The sequence below is a fragment of the Zea mays genome, chromosome 1 (assembly GCF_902167145.1).
Source record: "Zea mays cultivar B73 chromosome 1, Zm-B73-REFERENCE-NAM-5.0, whole genome shotgun sequence".
In the NCBI taxonomy this organism is placed as follows: Eukaryota; Viridiplantae; Streptophyta; class Magnoliopsida; order Poales; family Poaceae; genus Zea; species Zea mays.
The window spans coordinates 34,266,726-34,291,962 of NC_050096.1; the positions used below are offsets into that span (position 1 = coordinate 34,266,726).

General features: G+C 45.1%; 2 protein-coding genes across 2 annotated transcripts; both read left to right on the forward strand.

Annotated features, from left to right (window-relative positions):
• Positions 1-7,937: 7,937 nt before the first annotated feature.
• Positions 7,938-14,154, forward strand: LOC103633583 (40S ribosomal protein S20-2). Its single transcript, XM_008655281.4, has 3 exons — positions 7,938-8,309; positions 12,177-12,290; positions 13,650-14,154. The coding sequence occupies exons 1-3, from the start codon at positions 8,024-8,026 to the stop codon at positions 13,790-13,792; spliced, it is 543 nt and encodes a 180-aa protein (XP_008653503.2). The 5' UTR covers positions 7,938-8,023; the 3' UTR covers positions 13,793-14,154.
• A 2,520-nt stretch (positions 14,155-16,674) lies between these two features.
• LOC103633593 (UDP-glucuronate 4-epimerase 3) lies at positions 16,675-18,699 on the forward strand. The gene has a single exon (XM_008655290.3). The coding sequence runs from the start codon at positions 16,867-16,869 to the stop codon at positions 18,304-18,306; it is 1,440 nt and encodes a 479-aa protein (XP_008653512.1). The 5' UTR covers positions 16,675-16,866; the 3' UTR covers positions 18,307-18,699.
• The last annotated feature ends 6,538 nt before the right edge of the window (positions 18,700-25,237 follow it).

The following is a 25,237-nucleotide window of genomic DNA, read 5'->3' on the forward strand; positions in this document are numbered from 1 at the left end:
TTTATGTTGATGTTTGTATTTCATGCTTTATATGAATCCTTCGGCATTACTTATTATATTCCCGAAGGTATGTCTATGATAACCTTCGTCCTAAATCATTATTTCCCGAAGGGACATAATGTTTCGAAGGACGAAGGACCTTAATGTGTAACACTTTTTATGTTGCCTTGTTCTTAATTCGAAGCATTTGAGAACAAGTCACCAACATTGGCGCCCACCTCCGGTGAACTCACTTCCACTTTGAGTCTTCGTGAACACCTTCGGAAGCTATAGACCTTCGCTATGGCGCCGAAGAAAGCTTCAGCGGCTGGGGCTGCAGCACTACAACCGCTGGACCACAACCAGGAGACCGTCTCTCTTCGGGAGGCCAGAAGCCAGAAGAGAAAAGCTGTTAGCCCGACGCTTGAGGAAGAAGAGCTAGACCAAGAAATCAGAGAGATGGAGATGCTACATCAACAAGTGCAGAGGAAGAAGGAGAAGATGGCCCGCCTAGCTGAGTTGCAAAGGCAAATTGACGAAGCTTCTGAGGAAGTTCGCCATCTCACTCACGATGAGCAGAACAGAAGGCCTCATCAGAAAGACCTCCATCAGGAGGGCTTCGTCAACGAAGACGACTGGTATGATAATTTCCATCAGGGAAATTTTGTTTTTGATGATGCTTCTCCTCTGTCTGCTGAGCTGCAGGCTACACCTTGGCCTCCATCCTATAAGCCACCCCAGCTCCCCATGTTTGACGGCCACTCCGACCCGAAGCAATTCTTGATGAGCTACGAAGCAACAGTGTCTTCGTACGGGGGCAACGCTGCAATCATGGCGAAGTCTTTCGTCATGGCCGTCAGGAATGTTGCTCAGACCTGGTATTCCTCCCTTCGGCCAGGAACAATCACTTCATGGCAGAAGCTGAAGGATATGTTACTGACCAGCTTTCAAGGATTTCAAACGAAGCCGGTTACAGCTCAAGCCCTCTTCCAGTGTATTCAGGATCACGAAGAATACCTTCAGGCGTATGTCCGAAGGTTCTTACGATTGAGGGCGCAGGCACCAACGGTGCCCAATGAAATCGTTATCGAAGCCATGATCAAGGGGCTCCGTCCTAGACCTGCAGCTCAATACTTTGCTCGGAAGCCTCCTCAGACCTTGGAGAAATTGCTCCAAAAGATGGATGAGTACATTCGTGCTGACAATGACTTTCGCCAAAGAAGGGAGGAGGCCTTCAGATTTTCTGAGATGACCAGGGGCTTCGGAGGAAGATACTACCCGAGGCATGTCCGTTCCATTCACAACACTCAGAATGATGATAAGGGGAGTCAGCAAAACAGGCCGCAGTGCTCCTCACAGGCTTCGGGGCAACAACAAACTTTCTTTCGGCCACCAGCTCCAAGAGGTAGAGGCGCCAGGGGCTTCGGCGGAAGATTCGGAGATCAGCCAAGGAGACTGTTTTGCCTATTCTGTGGAGAGGGCAAGGGCCACACCACTAGGACGTGCCATGTTACAATCCAGAAGCAAAAGGAACTAGCCGAAGCTGCATCTCAACAAGCTCAGTCGAAGCAGGTTATGCATACTGCTTCGTTTCATCCGCCTTATGTCCCACAATACATAGACAACCACCCTGCGGCTTCTGTAGCTTCGGCAAGTCAACCTCAAGCTTCCTGGCAGCAGCTTCCGCCTCCACCTCCATTGCAGCAAGGTCAACAGCCAGAAGGGAGTCAATACGCTCCACATCAGAGGGACTTCAGAGAACAGTCCGAAGCTCGCACAGTCAACAGCACTGTGCCAGAGTCGAAGCACATTTATTGACATATCCTACCTTTGATAGCAGTCTTTTCTATTCAGTTTTATTTTCTGTGAAGCAAAAAACATTGATAGTTTTCATGTAATAATTTCGTTGTTTCCCACGAGGAAAATCTATTTGCTCCACAGGCCTAAGTTGCTGAAGCCTAAAACTTTTTCCGTTACCAAGGAGGACCTTCGGATTAAAAATCCTTCGGAGTAACAGAAAGTCGTTCTAAGGAACGCAGAGTAAGTTTATGAAGTCACAAAAAGCCGTTCCAAAGGGAGCGCAGTGTAAGTTTTCTGCTCAGAAGTCGTTCCTAAAGGAATGCAGAGCCTACAGCGAAAAGTCAACGCTGATACCGCCTAAGTAAAAGGCGAAGAAGCTCCTAAGGGAGGCTTACAGCGAAAAGTCAACGCTGATACCGCCTAAGTAAAAGGCGAAGAAGCTCCTAAGGGAGGCTTACAGCGAAAAGTCAACGCTGATACCGTCTAAGTAAAAGACGAAGAAGCTCCAAAGACGTTCCCAAGGGAATGCAGAGCTTACGAATATATTTTATGTGTATCTCCGGAACAAATGTCACATGCATAACATAACATCATCACATCATTTTGCATAGCATAAGCATCATACATCATATTGCATTTGGCAAGAGAAGGAGATACTCTCAACCTTCGAAAGGATGCTTTGAGAAAGTGACATCGAAATTGTACAGCTTCGGAATACAGCTTCGGAGAATATTTTTACGAAACATGGGCGAGCTTTATCAGATCAATATCGAAGTTGTATAGCTTCGGAGTATAGCTTCGAAGAATGTTTTGACGAAGCATGGATGTGATTCATCAGAATAATTTTAACGGAGAATGCCTTCTTCACGAAGCATGAAAAGAAGGGAAGGTGTTTTTTCGCCAAAGGCTCAAAAATGGTATGTATTTAATGTTTCATGCATCGTAAAGAATTCAATAATGAAAGGAGACTTGTATATTACATTCAAATGTACAAAGTGTTACATAGATTACACTTTAAATGATTTTTCCAAATAGCATCTAATCTTCTCTCAATACTTCTTCGGCGGCCTCATTTAGAAGTTGGTCAACAACCTTGTCCAAGATAGTTTCGGCCATTTGTTTAATTTCTTCGTCGACATTTGATCCAGCAGTTTCTGAGGGAAGAGAACATTTCTTCATTACTTTTGAAAACCTTGAGCAAAGTTTGGAATAAAAATTACAACACAATAAGAGCGACTAATTGGTACCTAATTGCCTTTCGGGCTCTGTACTCCTTTCGGCAGCTTCTGCCACTTTTCTGGCGTCATGAATGCCTTTTTCGCTCCTTTGGATGATCTCTTGCGCCATTCCTCGGCCGCCGTCGTTCCAGATATCAGTAAAAAATTTGCCACCAACCACGCTTGCTTCGGCCGAGGGGTCCTTGACGTCTTCGGAAGATAAGGTAGCTTCGGATTGAGCTAAAAATTTTACATGCCCGCAACCTTTCTTCTCTAAGACAGAAGCAATTCCTCTGGCGCCCGAAAAAGCGCATATGTCGCCACGACTGTTCAGAATCTCTTCGAAGGCCTCTGCTTCGTGGCTAATCCATTCCAGCGGACCTTCGGGATTGCCTCGAGAGAAATTCTCTTCGCTGGAAAAGGCGCCTACGCTGGCGAAGCTGGATTTAATTTTATTCACACATTCTACAGATTTGACATAGCATTTCCCCTGAGATGTGCGAAGCTCCTTAACTTTTGATTCCAATTTGCTGACCATAAAATCACTAAGTTCTCGTTTCGTTTCCTCAAGCGCGCGCTCCTCTTTAGCTCTAGCCAGCTGTTTCTGAAGATCTTTAATCTCGCGTTTTTGAGCTTCGACCTGGGCCTTTGAAGCAGCTTCGTCTTTTTTCACTTTATCTACCAGTGTAAGCAGAATTTTATCTTTTTCCAAAGCTTCGTTTCTCAGTCTGATAACTTCGGAGCGTAAATTATTAAACGCAATTTCATAGCTTTCATCTTCGGCGCTCTTTTGGGCTCTTAGTGCGTTGCTTAGGATCAGGCCCTATACGAAAAAGAATTCATATAAGAAAAAAGGAATGAGTTGCGTAAAAATAAGGGGGTTTTTCAAGTGTTTAATTCCTATACCTTCAGGCTGTTGTACGCAAGACTGTCTGCGAGATCTTCTTTCGTCATGGCGCTTAATCCAGATTCAAGCTTCGGGAAACCAATACTTCTGGCCATTTCTCGGCAGACAGATAGCTCTTTGTTGTCAGGCAGGCAGTATAAGAAGTCATCTTCATTCGTTCCATTGAATATTACTGCCCCCTTCGGATATTTTAGTTCCTTTGCATAATGGATGGCTTCATGAGTTTCTTCTTCAGATAGCTTCTTCCCCGAAGCATGTCGTATCATGTAATCACGCATGCTGGCAGGTGCTTCGGGGATGGCGGTGTCAGTTTCTTCAACTAATACTGGTTCTGGAATTTTTATTGCTTCGGCTTCAAAAGGTTGCTCCTTGTAGGGCTCTGAAGGCCCAGCTTCAGCTTCAGCTTGTTGAGCCGAAGCTTCAGTAGAAGCTTCAGCAACTTCAACACTCTTTTTTGGAATTGTGCTTGAAGACTTAATTGTCTCCAAGACGTCTAGTACATTTACCATTCTTTTCCTTTTTGGGGTCACTGATGGCCCCTTTTGGTTTTTTGCTGTTTCAATATTTACTGCAGGACTCAAAACTTCTAATGTTTTTTCCTTAGTCGGCTTTTTCGCTTCTTCCATTTTTTCTGTGGATGGTGCTTCGGCCATCTCTGCAGTTTCTGGCAGCAAGGTTGGCTGTTCAGCTTCGGTGGCCGAAGAAGCTTCTCCGGTGAACTCAGGCACCGAAGCTGGTTCAATATAGCGTGGCCGGTGTGTGAGGACTTTTATCCTCTTTCTCTTTGATTCTGGCTCGCTAGGAGCAGTTGCAGCTTCCTCTTCTGCAGAGGTTGTGTTCTTTCTTTTCTGCCCTCGAGTGGGATAACGATAGTCAGGGTAAAAGAACCCAATTGCATCAAACACCCGATTGAGTCTCTTCTTTTTTCGGCCTCCGAAGGCTGCTGATAACGCAGTGTTCTCAGCCTTCGAATATGCGCCAAGAAGTTCGTCACTTAATATTTCAATGTTTTTCAACCAGTCGTCGTCAGGTTCGACAAATTTGTCCCCATATTTGAATGTGTATTTTAATCTGACTAGTCCGCCTTCGTCGGACTCTTTGATGGTTTCCTTCGGCATTTCCCACTTTTCTGCAAGTGGCCATACCCTGAAGGCAATATGTTCTTGGACCAAGTCCCTTGTCCCAATAAACGAGCAGACTACTCCGAAGGCCCTTTGGCATTCTTCGGCAGCTTCGTTCATTTCGACCTTCGGCCTTCGAAGACCGAAGCGTTGCCAGATTGGTCGCATAATGATATTCTTCACATTCTCTTGATCTGATAGGTCATTCTTCACATAAAACCATTCCGTCATCCAGGCTCCGGGCCACCTCTTCCGAAAGGTCGGCACAGGGCAGCTTGACCCGGAGCGCGCGCCGAAGCTGTAGCACCCAAAGTTGTTGTGATATTGCTCCTTTCCCCAGGGCTTCGTCTCGTATAATAACTCATGAATGTTACAGAAGCTTTTAGCGTTTGGTTCCAAACCTTGGCTCCTTGCAGCCCAGACAAATATCCCCATTCTTATAATGGCTTCAGGAGTAATTTGATGCAAGAAGATTTGAAATGTTTTCAGTACCTCAATAACGAAGTTGCTTAAGGGAAATCGAAGCCCAGCTTTGAGAAAGCTTCGGAAGATTACGACCTCATCTTCTTCGGGGGTGGGGGTAGTCTTTTCTCCAGCGTCAGCCCTCACAATAGTTATATCTCGAAAGTATCGCCCCCTCATATTATCAATATGGCTCTGTTTGATGGCGGTTTTCCCAAAAACCGCGTGACTTGGTCGCCACGGTCGATCTTCGGCCTCTTCCCCGCCACTTTCTACATCAAAACTGTCGCTGTCATCAGTGTCTTCGGACAGACCTTCAAGAATTTCCTTGGTGATCTTCTCTGTATTGGTCTCCGCCATCGCCATAATGAACCCCAAGTTCTTTTCTTCCTCAAGACTCAGCTTCGTCTCAGCAGCGATCTTTTTACCTTCAGGCATCTTCGGAAGCGCTCAAAAACTGTTTCTAAGTCCGAAGCTTAAAAATCAAAAAGATCAGCAAATCTTAGTGCACAAGAGCTAAAAATTTTAGTGGGCCGAAGCAGAAGGCAAGTGTGCGTACCAAATCAGTTCGCGATGTGATCTTATTTATACGCCTAGGGCGTTGAAAATTGAAAGGCCCCGCTTGTCAGTAGATGTTGCTATTCTAGCAAAGGGAAGGTGTTTTTTCGGACCTTCGGCTCAAGGCCTTCGTCCATATCGCAATCTGAATTTATTATTTACAAATTAATATTGCGAGGGGCTACTGTTGGGGGCCTTCGTCCTCCGAAGGTCCTCAAAAACATGATTTGACAATGTTTTCCGAGTGGATTATGTGAACAGGTATTTTCGGATCCAGAATTATGAATATGGAGCACGGCCAGGACGAAGCCTGAACCAGACGAAGGTCGAGTGTAGCCGAAGCTGTGCGCAGGGAAGCTTCGGCGCGATGGCAGAAGGGGGAACCGACTTAAAGATGAAAAGACTTCGGGGGCCTCGACAGATTTCCATAAGCCGTTAACAAATGTAATGGACATGGATGTAATTTTACGTGGGCTGCGTCCCGCGTCTATAAATAGATGAACAGTACTCCCGTACTGTTCACGCTGACTTGGCATTGGCTTTTGCATCACGCTTGTACTTTTTACCTTCTCTCAGGACCAAAGGTACATTTGTAATTTAAAATCATTTCTATTTCTCCATGTTAATAAAATAGAGATGATTTTATGTTGATGTTTGTATTTCATGCTTTATATGAATCCTTCGGCATTACTTATTATATTCCCGAAGGTATGTCTATGATAACCTTCGTCCTAAATCATTATTTCCCGAAGGGACATAATGTTTCGAAGGACGAAGGACCTTAATGTGTAACACTTTTTATGTTGCCTTGTTCTTAATTCGAAGCATTTGAGAACAAGTCACCAACACATAATGACAAATTTGTTGTTGCCGCATAGAACAGTTCGAGTTTTCCATTTAACTGTCTAACTGAGCACTGAGGAGTGTACTAAACTAATAACTAAAGCAAGAGCAACTACAAGACGGCGGCGTGGCGCTGAACGCCTGAACCTGTGAACCGCTGCGCGCAGAAAGGAGAAGCCGAGATGCGAGCACTCGAGCAGGGTCGGCCAGCCAGGTCCCAGGCGCCGCTGCCGCAACCTGGCCACCTGCTGCTGCTGCCGCAAGCTGGGGCTGGCTGGGGGCTCTGTAATGCTGCTGCCGCCGGCCACCGCAGACCCGCAGTGGCTGGCTGGTGGATTCTACGGTGCTGCCTGCTGATGGACGTATGGACGAACGAGGTAAATGGCTAGCTAGTGTCGTGGACTCGTGGTGGACTGGTGGGCCGTGGGCGGTGGACAAGGGGCAAGGCCTGTAGGCTGTAACTAGCGTGGGCCAATCTGCCAATGTTTAATGGGCTTTGCATCCGGGAAAATATGGAAAATTCCCGGTATAATACGGGATACCGTAAATACGGGCGGGAAACACTCTCAACCGTTTTCGGACCCGTTCCCGGACATACCTATCCCGGTTCCCGTACCGTTTTCTTATTTTCCCGAAAAAACGAAAACGAACGGTTCAAAACGGGAATACGGTATGGGATGGGACGGTATTTTTCCTGATCGTTTTCATCCCTAATTTCATCCTCAATTCCTCATACACTATAATATAAGCAATCATCAAATGTAAGACATTTAAATCCATCAACCTATGTATTTTTTGCCTTTGCCAAATTTACTTCCCATTTCTTCACTCATTCTCTCTTGATTGAACTTCAATCGTACCAATCAACTATCAATCGTACCAATCAACTATCAATCGCTTCTCATTCATCGAAGCAAACCATTAACATAGTTTATATATAACTTTCGTGTTGGCTTGGAAGTAAAAGGAGCCAAACCTAAGGAGGAAAAACTTTTCATAAATAACTAAATGCGTTATTTAAATAACATCCTTGAGATTTCTCATCCTAGAAAAAGACAGAGACACTGGGGGTTTGAATTTCTAATGTAGTTCTTCTTGGAAAAACAAACCCTAAAAATAATGTTGATAAAGACTAGATGGGCCGTCAAAAGCCTTGTTGCAGTTGGGCCGACACATCCACTTCTCATATAAATAACCTCGAACCCATACTCCGGCGAAAACCTATAGCTTGCAGCGCCACCTACACCGAGCAGCCAAGCGAGGAAGCGAAGACCCATTTCCCCGAGCGCAAGAGTACCATGGCGGCGGCGGCAGTTTATGGCGGCCTCAAGGGGAAGCTTGGCGTCGAGGATGCCCCCGAGCTGCAGCTGAATCGCATCCGCATCACCCTCTCATCCAAGAACGTCAAGAACCTGGAGAAAGGTATAACCAAACCTCATGATTTCAGACCCATATCTTCTAATGTGATCTAGTAGTTTAGCTAATCTAGCTAGTACGGAGTATATCGTAATGGCGTAGACAAGCTTCCGTTGATAGCTGATTCGTATATTGTTTAGAATTATGTTTTGGATCTGCCTGTCGAATTCGTCGCATTCCGTGTTTGTCTCGAGAACATGTACAAATCTGTCTCAGACAGTTAGTCGCTGGTCGGAATTGCTGGCGCGTCAACCCATTTTCTTTTGTATTGGTTTGCCGAACAATGCTCCTATGCGCGATTTGATCTACTGTTTGCCTGTGCACAAGCAGTGCAGCCTAAGTGCTTTGTTTGTCCTGTTGGATTGTACTATAGAAGAAAGGATCAAAGGAATTGACAACTGATATTTAGGGGGTGTTTGGTTTCTAGGGACTAATTTTTAGTCCCTACATTTTATTCCACTTTAGTTCTAAAATTGCTAAATATAGAAACTAAAATTTTATTTTAGTTTCTATATTTATCAATTTATAGACTAAAATGAAATAAAATGAATGGACTAAACATTAGTCCCTAGAAACCAAACACCCCTTTAGTGGGTGTTTGGTTAGAAGGGACTAATGTTTAGTCCATCATTTTATTCCATTTTAGTGTATAAATTGCAAAATATAGAAACTAAAATAAAGTTTTTGTTTCTATATTTAGTAATTTTGTAACTTAAATGGAATAAAAATGTAGGGACTAAATATTAGTCACTAGAAACCAAACACCTCCTTATATTTGCACTCGTCTCCTTTGTATATGCTTTTTTGTACTTCCTCCGTTCCAAAATAGTATCCGTTTTAGCTTTTTTTTTGTTGATATTTAACTAGATGATGCTAAATGTAGACACGTATATAGAACACATACTATGGTTATTAAAGTGGTAAAACGTTAAAACGTTATGAGCCGACTTTTTAACATTTAAACGTTTAAACGAATGTTGAAACGTCTTTTCAGACTTAACATAGAAATTCAAATATAGAATAAGTTCATACATAAGTTGAGTTATTTGATAAATTGAAATAATCTCCAAGAGCATTGCTAACATGAGAAGAATTAGCTAATGGATCAACCCATTCATTGTCCCAATCAAAGTCTTATAAAATCAAAGGATCAAAGTAGTGTTAGGACACTTTGACAATGTCTCCATAGTCACCAGCTAGATGTTGTTTCACCCTCTTGATACCTCCTTTTATTTGTTTGGGGCACAAAGCACATTGAATCAGCTCTCGCAAATAGAGCTTGAATGATTGTGTCATGGACCTTCGGTCCATGAGAATAGCTGTCTTCTCCGGCGAGGTTATACCCCTCTGCCGCAGGCTTGGTTCTAGGGTAGCAGCCCTAGGCGCTTGAGAGTCATTTCAAGAGAGAGAGATTGGTTTGATAATATATTCCTTCTTCCTTTGTCTCAGGCCTATATATAGGCCACCGGTTGACCAACTAGGCAACCACTAATTAGGCAAGTGACTAATTGAAATTATCTCCCCTACAATTTAGGTCTATCAATTTAGCCACCAAATCAGCCACTTTCCTTTGCCATGTCTTCCTTGCGCGCGCTTTCCTTTGCCATGCCTTCCTTGTGCGCGCTTTTCTTTGCCATGCCTTCCTTGTGCGCGCTTTCCTTTGCCATGCCTTCCTTGCGCGCGCTGCTGCCAGCGCCCGTGCCTTCCTTGCGCGCGCTGCTGCCAGCGCCCCCTGCGGCCTCTCGCTTTTGGCGCACATAGGTGCGGCCCCACATGCGTGACCACTCCCTATGATGCCCATGACATCTCCCCCTCCCTTGAGGACCAGCTCGTCCTCGAGCTGCTATAGACTTACCTGACACGACTTAAGGTTAAACCTTTTACATCTCGGCTTACCTTTATTATTTAAGACGAAAATACAAAATAATTGTGGAACTAAATTATAAATTTGAACTGCAGCTATGTCCTCCTGTCCTCCTGGATCCCAAGGAAAGAGCTGAACTACGGCCTTCACGTTGGATGAAAGGTGGAGGAACCAACCCGTTCTTATGTTGGGTCTGTCCAGCACCAAGGCAGGTGCTCGAATGAAGGAGACGACCCTCTTTGGCCGTGCAGGGGGGCTGCATACCCAGATCTCGACTTCTGCAGGGGGTTCAAAAAGTATAGACGATACCTGGTGGTTGGGCGCGCAGGCTGCGAGTTGGTGCAGCGATGAGCTGATCAGCAAGTGCAACTTCCGCACCGCCCGCCTAACAAGGAAGCCGCGCACTGCGGCTTGCAGGCGCACCACAGCCTGCTCATGTGATGACGGCCATGGGGTGGCCCTGGAGGCCACAGCAAGGTGCTTCTCCCCACGAAGGGACTGTACCTGGCGGCGTGCCAGGAACCCTCGCGCTGCCGTCTGAAGCCGCACCGCTGCTTGGAGTTCCTTCTCTGTCTTCTCCTTGTAGCGGTGGAACATCACAACAAACTGATCCCACTGCTCTGCGAAGCGGCCAAAACTCTCTTTGAGCCGAGTGAATGCATCTGGAGTTGGAGAGGGCGGGTGGGAGGGCGTTGCGGCGGCTGGTGGTGGTGAGGGATGGGCGGCTGGTGGTGGTGAGGATAACCTGGAGCTGATACCAGGTGTCATGGACCTTCGGTCCATGAGAATAGCTGTCTTCTCCGGCGAGGTTATACCCCTCTGCCGCAGGCTTGGTTCTAGGGTAGCAGCCCTAGGCGCTTGAGAGTCATTTCAAGAGAGAGAGATTGGTTTGATAATATATTCCTTCTTCCTTTGTCTCAGGCCTATATATAGGCCACCGGTTGACCAACTAGGCAACCACTAATTAGGCAAGTGACTAATTGAAATTATCTCCCCTACAATTTAGGTCTATCAATTTAGCCACCAAATCAGCCACTTTCCTTTGCCATGTCTTCCTTGCGCGCGCTTTCCTTTGTCATGCCTTCCTTGTGCGCGCTTTCCTTTGCCATGCCTTCCTTGTGCGCGCTTTCCTTTGCCATGCCTTCCTTGCGCGCGCTGCTGCCAGCGCCCGTGCCTTCCTTGCGCGCGCTGCTGCCAGCGCCCCCTGCGGCCTCTCGCTTTTGGCGCACATAGGTGCGGCCCCACATGCGTGACCGCTCCCTATGATGCCCATGACAGATTGATTCACTGTTGGACAATATGGTTGCACAAAATCAGTACTCACCAATATGGTCTGCTGTGGGCGCAGTGCCGCAGTTCGTGGCCGGAGGAGAAGAGGAGGGTGGCGGCACAGCGGCTGGCTGAGGAGAGCAGCGGCTGGGCTGCTGTGGGCGCAGTTCGTGGCTCCACAGTGGCCGGCAGAGAGCAGTGGCTGGCTGAGGAGAGGAGACCGGTGGCTGGCTGAGCCCCACAGCGGCCGGCGCAGAAGAGGAGGGCGGCGGCCGGCTCTGGCTGAGGAGAGGAGAGAGGAGAGCAGAGCGGCGGCTGGTTGACCCAGAAAATGCTAAAGGCCCAAGAAGACCCGGGATGGGTAGAACGTCCTCAGAACGTGTAGAACACCCTAAAACGTTATTTGGACGCTTAAACGACATTTAAACGCTCGAAATGGACATTCTACGCCCTAAACCTAAAACGTTCGGACGTTCCAACTTTTAAACACGTTTTCTCGTTTAAACGATGTTTTAATAACAATGACACATACACCAAGTATTGTATGAAGTTACTAAAAAGGCCAAACGAATTTTATTTTGGTACAGAGGGAGTATCTTTTATCGTTATAGGATGCCTAAACTGTATTAATCATTTGTAATGATGCACGCCTACACCACTATCTATTGTGCTGTTGCTGTAGAGATACTTCTTATAGATTATCGTACTGACGATTGTGTGTGATTTCTGGTACATTTCAGTTTGTGCGGATTTGGTAAAGGGAGCCAAGGATAAGCATCTGAGGGTTAAGGGGCCTGTCAGGATCCCTACTAAGGTTCTCCACATCACCACCCGCAAATCCCCTTGCGGTGAAGGTATCGAGCTATTTCCTAGCTTCTGTTTTAGCTATTTCCTAGCTTCTGTTGTTGAAAGTGTCTGGATTGGCTTAGGTTAATTTGACTGATTTGAGTTTTTGGTACTTCCATTAATAGGATACATTGATATGTACACTAATATAGCATGTGCTTTGACATTAAAGTGCCTGTAGTTCCCACAATATTATGTTATCGTTATTTTAGTTTTAGTTAGTTTGCTGTTTGAATATCAGTTTTTTTTCTAAATGGGTTTATCTTTCTATTTTATGCTATTGTAACATGTAAAACTACTATATCTATCCTATGCCTTGGTAGGTAGTTTTGTTTTTTCTATGTTATCTCAGTTCCAAATTATTTGTCATTTTGGCTTTCCTAGGTCCATGACTTTTGGTATGAGCCTAGATATAAGTTATGTCTTGATACATAGTAAAAACTATGTATCTAGAAAAGCCAAAATGTATCTAGAATAGCCTTTTACCAGTGTACCTTGCTAATTGCTATGCTGTTTTCTCGGTAGTTATATGTGTCAACTGTTGTCGTATTGTGGTGGGAATGGGATTCATGCCATCTCTACTACACGGCAACAATTACTATGCAATCAAGCCTTAGGTGCAAGCATGCAAGCGAGCCTCCTGTTTTGTTAGATGATGATCCAACTTTAGTTTATTATGGATTTTTTTTAATAAATCTACGTGAGCCGGTGGTGGAAGGGTTTAAGTGTTAAATGAAATATATGGTTGGATAATGATCTAACGAGCCTGGAGGCTCGCTTGCACGCTTGTATTTAAGGCTTGATTGCATAGTAGTTGGCACGCTTGTATTTAAGGCTTGATTGCATAGTAGTTGTCGGTTGTCGCCCTACTACACAATGTAGTACGATCAAGTTGTTATTGACGACTTCTTGTCTAAGAGTGTTGAGAAGACACATTCTAGGTACTATCAAGTTGTTATTTATGACCTTGTCTAGAATGTGGAGAAGGTCACACCAAGCACCCTCTCGTTCTTTAAGATGCGTTTAGTTGCGGGACAACTGGAGACAATCTCCTGGTGTTCTCCCTCGTCCTTCCAATTTTGAGAGACAACTGAGAACAACACTGAGATTAGTCTTGTTCCAACCTCTGACCCTGAACCAAACAACCTTATTTAAGGGATAGTCCTATCCCATCTCGTTCTGTTATTACAACCAAACGCACCCTAAATTCTTGAAAAAAACCAATCGGTTTAAGTAAACAATTTTGTCAAATAGAGCGTTGCCTACCTCTGCAACTGTCATCAAACTCTGCCGACGCAGGCTGTATATAATACGATAACTGATATAAGTCATGAATTTGACTGATCCTATTCTAATTTGTTGGTCAGGAACAAACACATGGGACCGGTTTGAGTTCCGCATCCATAAGAGGGTGATCGACCTGATCAGCTCCCCAGACGTGGTGAAGCAGATCACCTCTATCACCATTGAGCCGGGTGTTGAGGTCGAGGTGACCGTTGCAGACGTGTAATGACGATCTATATATTCGTGTTGCTTTTGTTTTTGTGCTCCCCTTGTGTGCCTGTAAGAGAGACATCGAGTTATTGTTAGCTTATAATCCTTTTGTAGCTGTATGTCTTATCTGTGGGCTGCGCAACTTAAAATTTTGGTTCAGTAATCTAGTTTGTCAGGGCAACTAGTTCGCTTCAGTCTTCTGTCAACTATTGTGATGAACCTCGCTTCGTTCAATTTTTTATGATAAACCTTGTATTTAGCACGTGACCGAATTCTATTAGCATAAAGTAAACTGGGTGTCGACCATTATGTGGTACCTATGAGGTTCATGCAGCAGTTTAGTGCTCTACTTGAAGAGTCCATCTCTGTACGACTCTATACATACATGTAGTCTTTTACTTTTACCTATCTCTTATATTTGCTCTTGTGCGGTTGTGCCCCTACTTTAACATATAGCTATGGATTTATCCTTCTTTTTTAGCCTTTCCGTGTTTGTTCCTGTTTTTTAAAACAAAACTTTTGCACGTTTCTACTCCGTTAGCTGTATTTAACAGTGTTATATCTTGATAAAATAGATAAGTAACAATTGCGCCCATTACACCTATTTAGGAGTATAATAGTAGTTTTACCCATATTTTTTTATATTTACGTGTTTTTATGACAATCCAAATTATTGTGTACTACAATTTGAATTTCTTTACATTATTTTGAATTATTTTAAAAGTTTAAAAATTATTTTGGATAACAATTCAAATGGTTTTACAATAATTTGAATTACTTTCAGTTTTAAAAATATTTGGACAGATTATTTTCTCAAAAATAATTTAATTTGCTGATAAAATAATTTATCAAAATATTTTTATTTTGGAAATAATTTAAATTATTGCAAAATAATTTGAATTGTTGTCAAAATAGTTTAAAATGTGGTGGAAATAATTTAAATTGTCATAAAGACGTGAAGTCTAAAAAATAGGGTAAAATTATAATTTCACTCTAAAACATGGGCACCAGTCCAATTATCCACTGTCTTTATTAACAAGACTTAACATCGTTAAGTATAACTAACGAAATAAGGACATACAACAATAAGCATGAGATTACTTCAAAATTCTTATGAAATGAAAATTCCTATGAAATGACATCATCTATAGCAAATTTTGAGAAAATAAGCATGAGATCCAACCTCATGTTTTTTCCATTTGTGTCTTGCATTCCTATGTTTTCTTGTGTATGATCTAAACATATGTTTTGTGACTTTTCTGTGTTATAAATTTTAGTAGAATTCCAATGATATATGCATTCTAATTCTATATTTTTTATTCCTACGTTTTGAGAATCCTATGCTCCAAATAGGCCTAAAGCTACATTAAGCTCTTCAATACTTAAAATTCAGGCTATCTAGTTTTGGACATGTCCAAGGACATCGTGGTATCCCCGTCAAGTCAACTTCCATATAAAAATACTCAAACAAAAAGTTATGTATATCAAAATATAATTTGTTTTAGACTAAACATATATTTATTAGTTAACCAATAAATATAGATTGTATGCATGTCTACAAACATTATTATTCATTTGAATGTAGACAAAAAAAAGTCTAGAATTAGAAAAACTCGGACAGAGGGAGTACGTGACAGTATAAAAGTTGCGTGATTTTTTTTTTGAAATTTAGGTTTTTTTTTGAAAAAAATCATGTTTAGCCTCCTAAACAACTTAATAGTGTTTCTGGACACTTTACTCGCGCTATAGGCATGGCCCTGAGGTACCTAGTGTGCTGGCAGTCGTGGAACATGTTGACGTCTATGTGGCCTAGCTTGGCGCTAGAGATCTTGGCGCTGAGCTAGGCAATACACATGCACGTCTATTCCTCAACCTCGCGTCGATTCAGTTCAAGCCGCTAGCGCTTTCTCTCTCTAACACAGTGTGTTTGGATGTCTCGATTGAGATAAATGGGCCGGTCTGCCACAATCACAACTAGGAATAGTAAGATCAAGAAAAACATGAGCATCCTTGGTAGATGCATCGAGATATAACTCTCGAGAACGACCTCTTTCGCCACAACTTCTTATGATACATGTTTTCCGTCTAAGAAACAATTTGATATTAACACCACTAGAGAAATACCAGAAAAGTTTTAAACTTATAAATAACATGATACTCATAGTTTCAAAACCCTAACAATTTTTAAACCCACGATTCAAAACTTATCTAACAAACCTTAACTACTGTATAAACCATATATCTTAGAAGCCATAACTAATAGTCATACGTCCACCAATCAAACCTAATTAATCTAAACCCTATGAAACCATACTACGCAATATATATATCGAATGGATACATAACAAATGAATCGGTGAGACGCCATACCTTGCTCTTCAAGCTGTTTGGACCAAATCGAAGCTTTCAGACTCGAAAATAAAAACTGAAGTCCGTGGGTGGTATGGAAAACGAAGGAAACGAAAAACGAACGAAACGAGGGAGAAGAAGAATGGACAAGAGTAGCTCTCGACCAAGGAAGAGACGATTTATTAGACTGTCTAGCTTAGCGCCAAGATCTGTAGCGCCGAATTAGACCATGTAAGCGCTAGCATGGCTCGCGGACGTCAGTGAGGTGAAGACCTCGACGCCATAGGCTATGACGCTGAACAGTATTGGGCACCGTGGGTTATGACGCTAAGCAAATGGTCAAAAGACGCCGTCCATGGAGAATTATTTTTATTAAAAGGGCTAAATTGCTTTTTTTTTTTTTTTTGAAAAGTGTCCATCGCCTAGCACCCGTATAAACTCTTGGTGCTCCTTCATATAAAAATCTAACTAAGAATCAGGAAGGTAAAATATAGACGAGAACAATCCACGGGAATACGGGATTTATCCCCAAATGCCCAAATGTAGCGGCCCGCAAACCAAATCCCACTGAAACAGCCCCTCGAAAGCAAATCGGAACCTATCCGGCTATCCCCACTCGAAAAAACGGCATCAGCGAAAGGTCCCGCAAACCCAAGCGCCGCGGCGGACCCGATCACCCCAATCCCAGCCCCAGGCCCGAGCCGAGATCCAGGACCAGCCGCATTGCCGCGGATCGAGGGGATGGCGCCGCAGCTGACCGGGGCACCCGGCTCGGCGGCCGCGGCGGGCGGCGCAGCGGCCGTCAAGCCGCAGTTCCACCACTACCACCACCGCCTGCCCCCGCGCCACCACCACCCCTCGCCGACGTCTCTCCTCTCCAAGCTCGCCTTCTGGTCCGTCTGCTCCCTCTCGCTCCTCCTCGCCTTCCTCCTCCTCTCACCCGCGGCGCCCGCCCCGCGGGCCGCGCCCGAGTCCCCGCGCCGCTCCCTCCACGCGTCCCCCTCGTCCACCGCCTCCTGGGGCGGCGCCGCCTGGGAGAAGAAGGTGCGGGCGTCGGCGCGCGTCAGGCGCTCCCGGGGCCACTCCGTCCTTGTCACGGGCGCCGCGGGCTTCGTCGGCTGCCACGCGGCCGCCGCGCTTCGACGCCGAGGGGACGGCGTGCTGGGCCTCGACAACTTCAACAACTACTACGACACGGCCCTCAAGCGCGGCCGCGCCGCACTCCTCGCCCGCTCGGGGGTTTACGTCGTTGACGGCGACATCGCCGACGCCGAGCTCCTCGCCAAGCTGTTCGACGTCGTGCCCTTCACACATGTCCTCCACCTCGCCGCGCAAGCCGGCGTGCGGCACGCACTCGTGGACCCCATGTCTTATGTGCGCGCCAATGTTGCCGGTCTCGTGGCGCTGCTCGAGGCGGCGCGCTCAGCCAACCCTCAGCCCGCCATCGTCTGGGCGTCGTCGTCTTCAGTGTACGGGCTCAACTCCCATGTGCCTTTCTCCGAGCATGACAGGACGGATCGACCAGCCTCTCTCTATGCAGCCACCAAGAAGGCCGGCGAGGAGATTGCTCATGTCTACAACCACATCTATGGTCTGTCACTCACCGCCCTCAGATTCTTCACTGTCTATGGGCCATGGGGGCGTCCGGACATGGCGTACTTCTTCTTCACCAGGGACATCCTTGCTGGTCGGCCAATTACCGTCTATGAGAGTGCCGGTGGAGGTTCACACCAGACTACCATTTCCCGGGATTTCACCTACATTGATGACATTGTGAAGGGCTGCGTAGCGGCCTTGGATACAGCTGGTCGGAGCACAGGCAGTGGAGGCAAGAAGCGAGGTACGGCACCGTTCAGGACTTACAATTTGGGCAACACTTCACCTGTGCCTGTTACACAGCTAGTGGATTTGCTTGAGAAACTGCTCAAAGTGAAGGCTGTGAGGAAAGTTGTTAAGATGCCAAGGAATGGAGATGTGCCATACACGCATGCTAATGTAAGCCTTGCACAACGGGAGCTCGGTTACCATCCATCCACAGATCTGCAAACAGGCCTCAAGAAGTTTGTGCGGTGGTACCTTGAGTACTACCATCCTGAGCTGGCTGAGAAGCAGAAGCTGCGTACCAGTAGCAATGGCAAGGGTTCACGTGGTCGCAATGGCAGCTCAATTAGCGCAAGATGACTGTGTATTTAGTGCCTTTATGGCCTCTCCTGACGGCGTGTATCAGAATTCTACCTCCATTCCTTAATTCATCATATTGAGAGGCTCATTTTGCTCAGCAAATTGTGAAAGTGGAACAGAAGTTAAGAAATACTCACTAGGTAACCATCATAATTCAAAAGTCTGATGCTTCTCTTTGCTACCTCGTAGCTGAGCATTTAGTTTCTAGTTCCATTAGTTGGATCTTACAAAGACACTGTTTCAAAGATTTTTCATGTCATGGGTTTTGGGGGATGACACTCTGTTGCGTAGACTACCATAGATTCTTTTGGTGACTTCTTCCACGGAAGATAACTAAGTATATCATGACTTTCTTTTGTTCAATTGAAGTGACGATGATCAGCAATTTGTCTATGCTTCTTATTTTGATGATGTGCATACTCTTTATCTATAGATATGAGTGCTACATATGCTCACTTGCTCAGTAGCTGCGTTGCAAACTTATTTTTGCCATAAGAATCTTAAGGTCTCATGTGTACATTTTGGGACATGAATATGGATTTTTGTGTCATGAAGTGTGTTTTCAGGTCATACAATGATAAATCATTTGGTGATTGAGGTCTTTTCAATGCATTATTTTTCAATGCTAGAGTTATTTAAGATTTGTAACAGTGTTAAAAATTATCTTATTTGTAGTTATTACTTTATTGGTGTGAATGATGTCACATGAAATTTTGAGGCAAATCAAATGGTTTAGTTTAAGTACTACAATTATCTTTGATACCTGTCTGATTACCAACATGATGCCAAATGGAACAATGCTTATTATTGAGGCACTTGTAGTTGTTCACGTGTTTTCTCAACATACTCCATCGACCCCTTTGTTGGTAATATATGTGGCATTTTATTGATTGAATGTTCAGTCATAATGAAGCTTGCTTATGATTCTGCAATTTCATAATTGTGGTTGCACTATAACTGTAGTTTTTCCCCTGATCTACGTAATTGTTGGCTTCAGCCTTTATGATATTTCCTAAAAGATTGTTTTTATGATTGTACCCATGCTTCTAAGTAAAGGAAAAATGCATTATGGGACTCTTTGGTGGCTTGCATTAGCCTATATCTAGGCTTCTGCAGTGTACTTCGCCTGTTTGGTTGTGGAAATCTTTATGCAGGCTTAAACAATGTTCAAAGTACTAGCTAGTACATTGATTAGGCGATGTAGATTTACACAAGCTGATGAACAAATAAAGTGGAGATATTCTCATCTCTTTCTACCTGTACTAGAAACATAAGTTCTCTACTAAAACATGGATGTGACTGCATATAACACAATGTAAGGAACCAAACACAACTGTACCAAATGTGTCTTGTTTGTGCAGGATAACTAAACACTAAGATATTGTACACGATTATTCTGGCTTAGATTGTGCTGCATAAGGTCTAACACAAGCAAAAGCCAATGGAAGCAATCAATCAATTACACCCTATGTTGAGGATTTCTTTCGCGTGCATGTTAGATTAATCGGGTCTCTCACAGTAGTTATGGATGGGGACCAGCTTTCCTAGTGTGCGGAATGCTGCATCATTGTCAATTTATAAACACAGTGATGCTCTTACATGCGTGCCGATGAATGAATGATGTATCTAGCATCACTAGGTTTGGTTAGATCCAGCTTGATAATAGTTAGCAACTAAGAATTAGGCAGAGTGAACCATAAGATACCGATGCATAATGGTGTGCTATCTATATTAGTAAAAGTTATAGTTATTAAGACAGGTTGGCAATAGCATGTTGAAATTAGCGTATGTTGCGAACGTTGCGACCAATGCAAAGTTCCAGCTTTACTCGTTGACCAAGAGAACATAGGCTGCTTAGTGCATCCTTCCTTCTGTTTCCGTCCATCCACATGCGTTGGCCCTCTTTTCATGGACTGCGATTGATGATATGCATGTGCTCTCTTATTGCCAGCCACGCCACGAGTTCTACTTCTATGCCCTCCAGTCATCTACCACTTCGTTCAAATGGCCTCGCTCGGCTCTGCTATGGTTACCATATTGATGTAGCCATGTAGGAAGCGAGCGGCACACTTCTTCAGTTATCTGAGTTCCAGTCCAGTGCCTATTTTGCTCGTCTCCCTGTTTCTGTGCATGGACACGTGACAGATGTTTACTTATGGTATGTTTGGTTTGTGGAATCACTCTATACTTCATGAGGTGATGCCTCATAAGTTCATTCCATCAATTTTGGTGGAATCAACACACTCCTCATGTATATACTAATTATTAGCTTATGAGAAATGAGGTGGTGATGGATCAATCCATTCTATTCCACAAACCAAATAAAAAAGTGAGGAGTGAGAAGAAGATGTATCACTTTATTCTTCAAACCAAACACACTATTAGAGTTTAGATGCATGCCGGATGGCTCCATCAGGTATTCAGGTAACCAAAGATACAGCTGGTGATCGAGGGCCGGAGAGAGTGGAGACGTCGGGTGTTGGCACTCGGGAAGTTGTGTTGTGAAGGACTTCGTACTCGACAGCTCGATCGAGCTAAGCTAAAGCAAGCCAGACATTTTAGGGCCTGTTCGATTAAAGGTGGAAGGTGGATTGAGCAGGATTAGAGTGGATTAAATCTACTTCTATTAAAAAGCCTTAGGACGCGTTCGTTTTGGCCTGTTGGGCGCGTTCCGGGCCTGGTTCCGGGGGGAAAGAAATGGCCTGGTTTTGAATTCGGTCGTCCATCCAAAAGGTGTTCGTTTAGGGCTGGGAAGAAATGGACTGGTTTCGAATTGGCCCGGTTTGGACTTTTTTTTCTTCCACCACTGTCTGGCATTAATCCCGGTCTGGTGGCGTCTGGATCCAATCCGTAACGCTGGCGGCGGAGGAGGCGAAGAGACGACGGCGCGAGGTGACAGCGTGGCGGCGCGAGGTGACGGCGTGGCGGCGCGAAGCAGCGGCGACGGCCACCCTCCCCGCTGCCTTCTCACCAGTAAGCTCTCGTCGCGTGTCACACCCGGTTTCAGAAGGCAAACCGAATGTGAACCATGTACGTGCCAGGATCAGAAATTCACGTACACGGCGATTACATAAATGACTCATCATAGCACAATGCTTCGAATAACAATAAAGAGTAAGTAATAATATAAAGACTAGAGTCATTTACATAATATAATCAAAGTACACAGAATAGAAACGTAGCCAACGTAAATAAACCCACCACAGGCAGCTGACTGGGGGTGGTCGCTAGCCTAATCCTCGAACTCGTCGAAGTCCTGGAATTCCTGGAGATCCGCCTCGACGCCTACTTCTTTACTTGAGTATAGATTGCACCAAAGGCAACCTGGTATTTTGTGAAAGCAAGGGTGAGTACACATCAACGTACTCAGCAAATGTCCTGTTTGGCTGAAGTGGACTAGCTTTATGTGGGGTTAAGGTCAAAGCAGATTGCTTTTAGTTGGTCAGGTATTTATTATTAGTGGAAGCCAAGTTTTATCATATAACTAACCCGTGAACCATTTCCTCATCGAGGAAACCTCATTATCATCATCGAACCGAAATAATAAAAAGAACCATTGTATCTCGAACCATCTGTATCTCTAATCAAAGCGGATCCCAAGGCCGCTCATAACCGTGAGCACGGCTGATATATCAGTTTCTAATCCTCTGCAGAGGTCGCACACTTTACCCATGAGTCGTGATTCCCGTTTTGCCCGGGGATCATGACTCCCCATTGATCACTTCCTAGGTGGTCCGGCAGGGTATCACTACGTAGCTTTTACGAAGATTCCCTAGAGGTCATAGCCGCCCGTTAGGTTTCTCCAGTTTGATAAACACAGTACCTCTCCCCACAGGAGGGTGACTAACAAAAGCAAAACGAAAGAACCTCGGCACCCAGCCTCGGCAGAGCAAGCACTGTGCCTGGACCCCATTGACGGCACGACGGCGAAGCAACTACACCTCTAGTTCCTCTAATTAATTAGCTAAGGGCCTCTCATTTCACCCTCATGGTTGTACTGTTATCCCGGGTGGTCTCTCAACGAACAGGTCCTTACGGAGAGGCACTCGAGAAACTGCTCGAGCCCCCTAAAGTATCACCAATCCAACATCATAATCATAATGACAACATCGTATCATAAGTGTTCACATCATGTTCATTGATTAAAGTAAAGCAATAGCATGAAGCTAACCATAGTAACCTAAAAGGTAATCAAGGACAAGGTAAATAGAAAGCTAGTCAATCCTTAGGTTGTTCATAGTATGCGGGACAGTGAATTATAAAGTAAATGAGACATAATGGGTCAGAGGACACTTGCCTTCACCAAACAGATGCTCAGGGTCTTCAAACTTGTAGAACTCGAAGAGCCTGATCACTTGGTCGCCAACGCTTGGTCTTCGATTCCTCGAAGCTCGGGAACGACGCTATAATCGTAACGCAAAGCGAAGACAAACATGTACAAGCAAACAAACACATATATGCATAAGAACATTTCACCATTCAAATAAAAACATAATAAAAACATGCAATACGAAATAGAGCTTGCTACTACGGTCACGCGAGGAAAAAGAAATGTCGAACTCGAAGCTACGACCGAGAAGATATCATGTTTACGCTAAATCAATATTAACTATAATATTTAATTTGACATTATCAAATATAAATAATATCTACCATTTAGTTTCGGTTAGCCTGTTACAGTAGCAGCTATCAGTTAAACCAGTACTTTAATTAAAGCGAGAGATTCTAAGCGAGGCGAATTTACGACGCGTGAAACAAAACGACAACGTGCAAACGACACACGGATACACGCGACATATTACGCTGACGACACATGAAACAGTGCGTGCAACCAGCATGAATAACACACGAATCAGCACGCGACCACGTGCGGAATACCACGCGCGACAGGCGAGAAAATACTAAATAGACGACATATTTATACTAGACAAGTATTAAATAAATAAACAATAGTTAAATCAATATTAGCCAAATATTAAATATAACATTTAAGGTATCATAATCACGCTAATAGGTATCTACAAACATATAATTAAAATTATTCATTATATTCGATTGAATTGTTATTTTAATAATAGACAACTACACAAGTAAATAATTATTTAACATGAACGATATAGCGAAATGATTTTACTAAAGTATGCAAATAGCGATTTACACGAACGACGACGCGCGCGGACAACATGTGAATTTGCACGCGTGAAACAACGTGCGAACAAGGTGCGAACCGGACGCACAGCGTGCGCACTAACCTGCAAATGAACGACGACTACACGCACGATATGCGCGGAACAGCGCGCGAACGATGCGTGACGGCACGCGCGACAACACGTGAATTACACGCAAATCAGACATGATGCGCGCAAGGAGTAGATGAGAGGTAGATTGGGGGTAGACGAAGCTCACCTCACAACGATGGCGAACGGTGAGGCGGAGCTGGGCGGGTGTCGGGCGTGACGATGATGGCGAGGCGTGGCTCCCTGCTCGATGGCTGCACGACGACGAGGCGAGTCGGGCAAGATGCGAATGCGGACAGCGAGCGTGGGAGCTGTGCAGGCGGCTGTGCAAGCGCACGGACGCAGCGGGGACGCGGCGAAGCACAGGACGACGCGGGGACGCGGCGAAGCACAGGACTACGACGCGATGCGCTTGCAGTGCGGCGAGGCGTTGTGCAGGCTCGATGGCTCAACTCCGGGTGCGAATGCAGGTGCATGGGGACGCGATGCGGCTCTGCTGTGAACATGGTGATGTGGCGAGCTCCAGCGCGGGCACATAGCAACTGCGTAGAACTGAAAGGGAATTAGGCTTACACCTAGTCCCTAATTAATTTTGGTGGTTGAAATGCCCAACACAAACAATTGGACTAACTAGTTTGCCCAAGTGTATAGATTATACAGGTGTAAAAGGTTCACACTCAGCCAATAAAAAGATCAAGTTTTGGATTCAACAAAGGAGCAAAGAGGCAACCGAAGGCCCTCTGGTCTGGGAGCACCGGACAATGTCCGGTGCACCAGAGGACTCCAACTCAAACTTGCCACCTTCGGGAATTTCCAAGGCACTCGCGCTATAATTCACCGGACTGTCCGGTGTACACCGGACAGTGTCCGGTGCGCCAAGGAAGATCAGTCTCAGGAACTCGCCAGCTTCGGGAAACTCCAACGGCTAGCCCGCTATAATTCACCGGACTGTCCGGTGTGCACCGGACTGTCCGGTGTGCACCGGACTGTCCGGTGCAACTCCGGAGCAACGGCTAGTCGGCGCCAACGGCTACCTGCAGCGCATTAAATGCGCGCACAGCGCGCGCAGAAGGCAGACGCGCCCATACTGGCACACCAGACAAGGAACAGTGCATGTCCGGTGTGCACCGGACATCCTGGAGGGCCCACAAGTCAGAAGCTTCAACGGTCGGAATCCAACGGAACCGGTGACGTGGCAGGGGCACCGGACATGTCCGGTGTGCACCGGACTGTCCGGTGCGCCATCGAACAGACAGCCTCCCAACGGCCACTTTTGGTGGTTGGGGCTATAAATACCCCAACCACCCCACCATTCATTCCATCCAAGTTTTCCACTTCCCAACTACTACAAGAGCTCTAACATTCAATTCTAGACACACCAAAGAGATCAAATCCTCTCCAAATTCCACACAACGCCATAGTGACTAGAGAGAGTGATTTGCTTGTGTTCTTTCGAGCTCTTGCGCTTGGATTGCTTTCTTCCTTCTTAATTCTTTCATTGACATCAAACTCACTTGTAATTGAGGCAAGAGACACCAAACTTGTGGTGGTCCTTGTGGGAACTTTGTGTTCCAAGTGATTGAGAAGAGAAAGCTCACTCGGTCCTTGGGATCGTTTGAGAGAGGGAAGGGTTGAAAGAGACCCGGCCTTTGTGGCCTCCTCAACGGGGAGTAGGTTTGCAAGAACCGAACCTC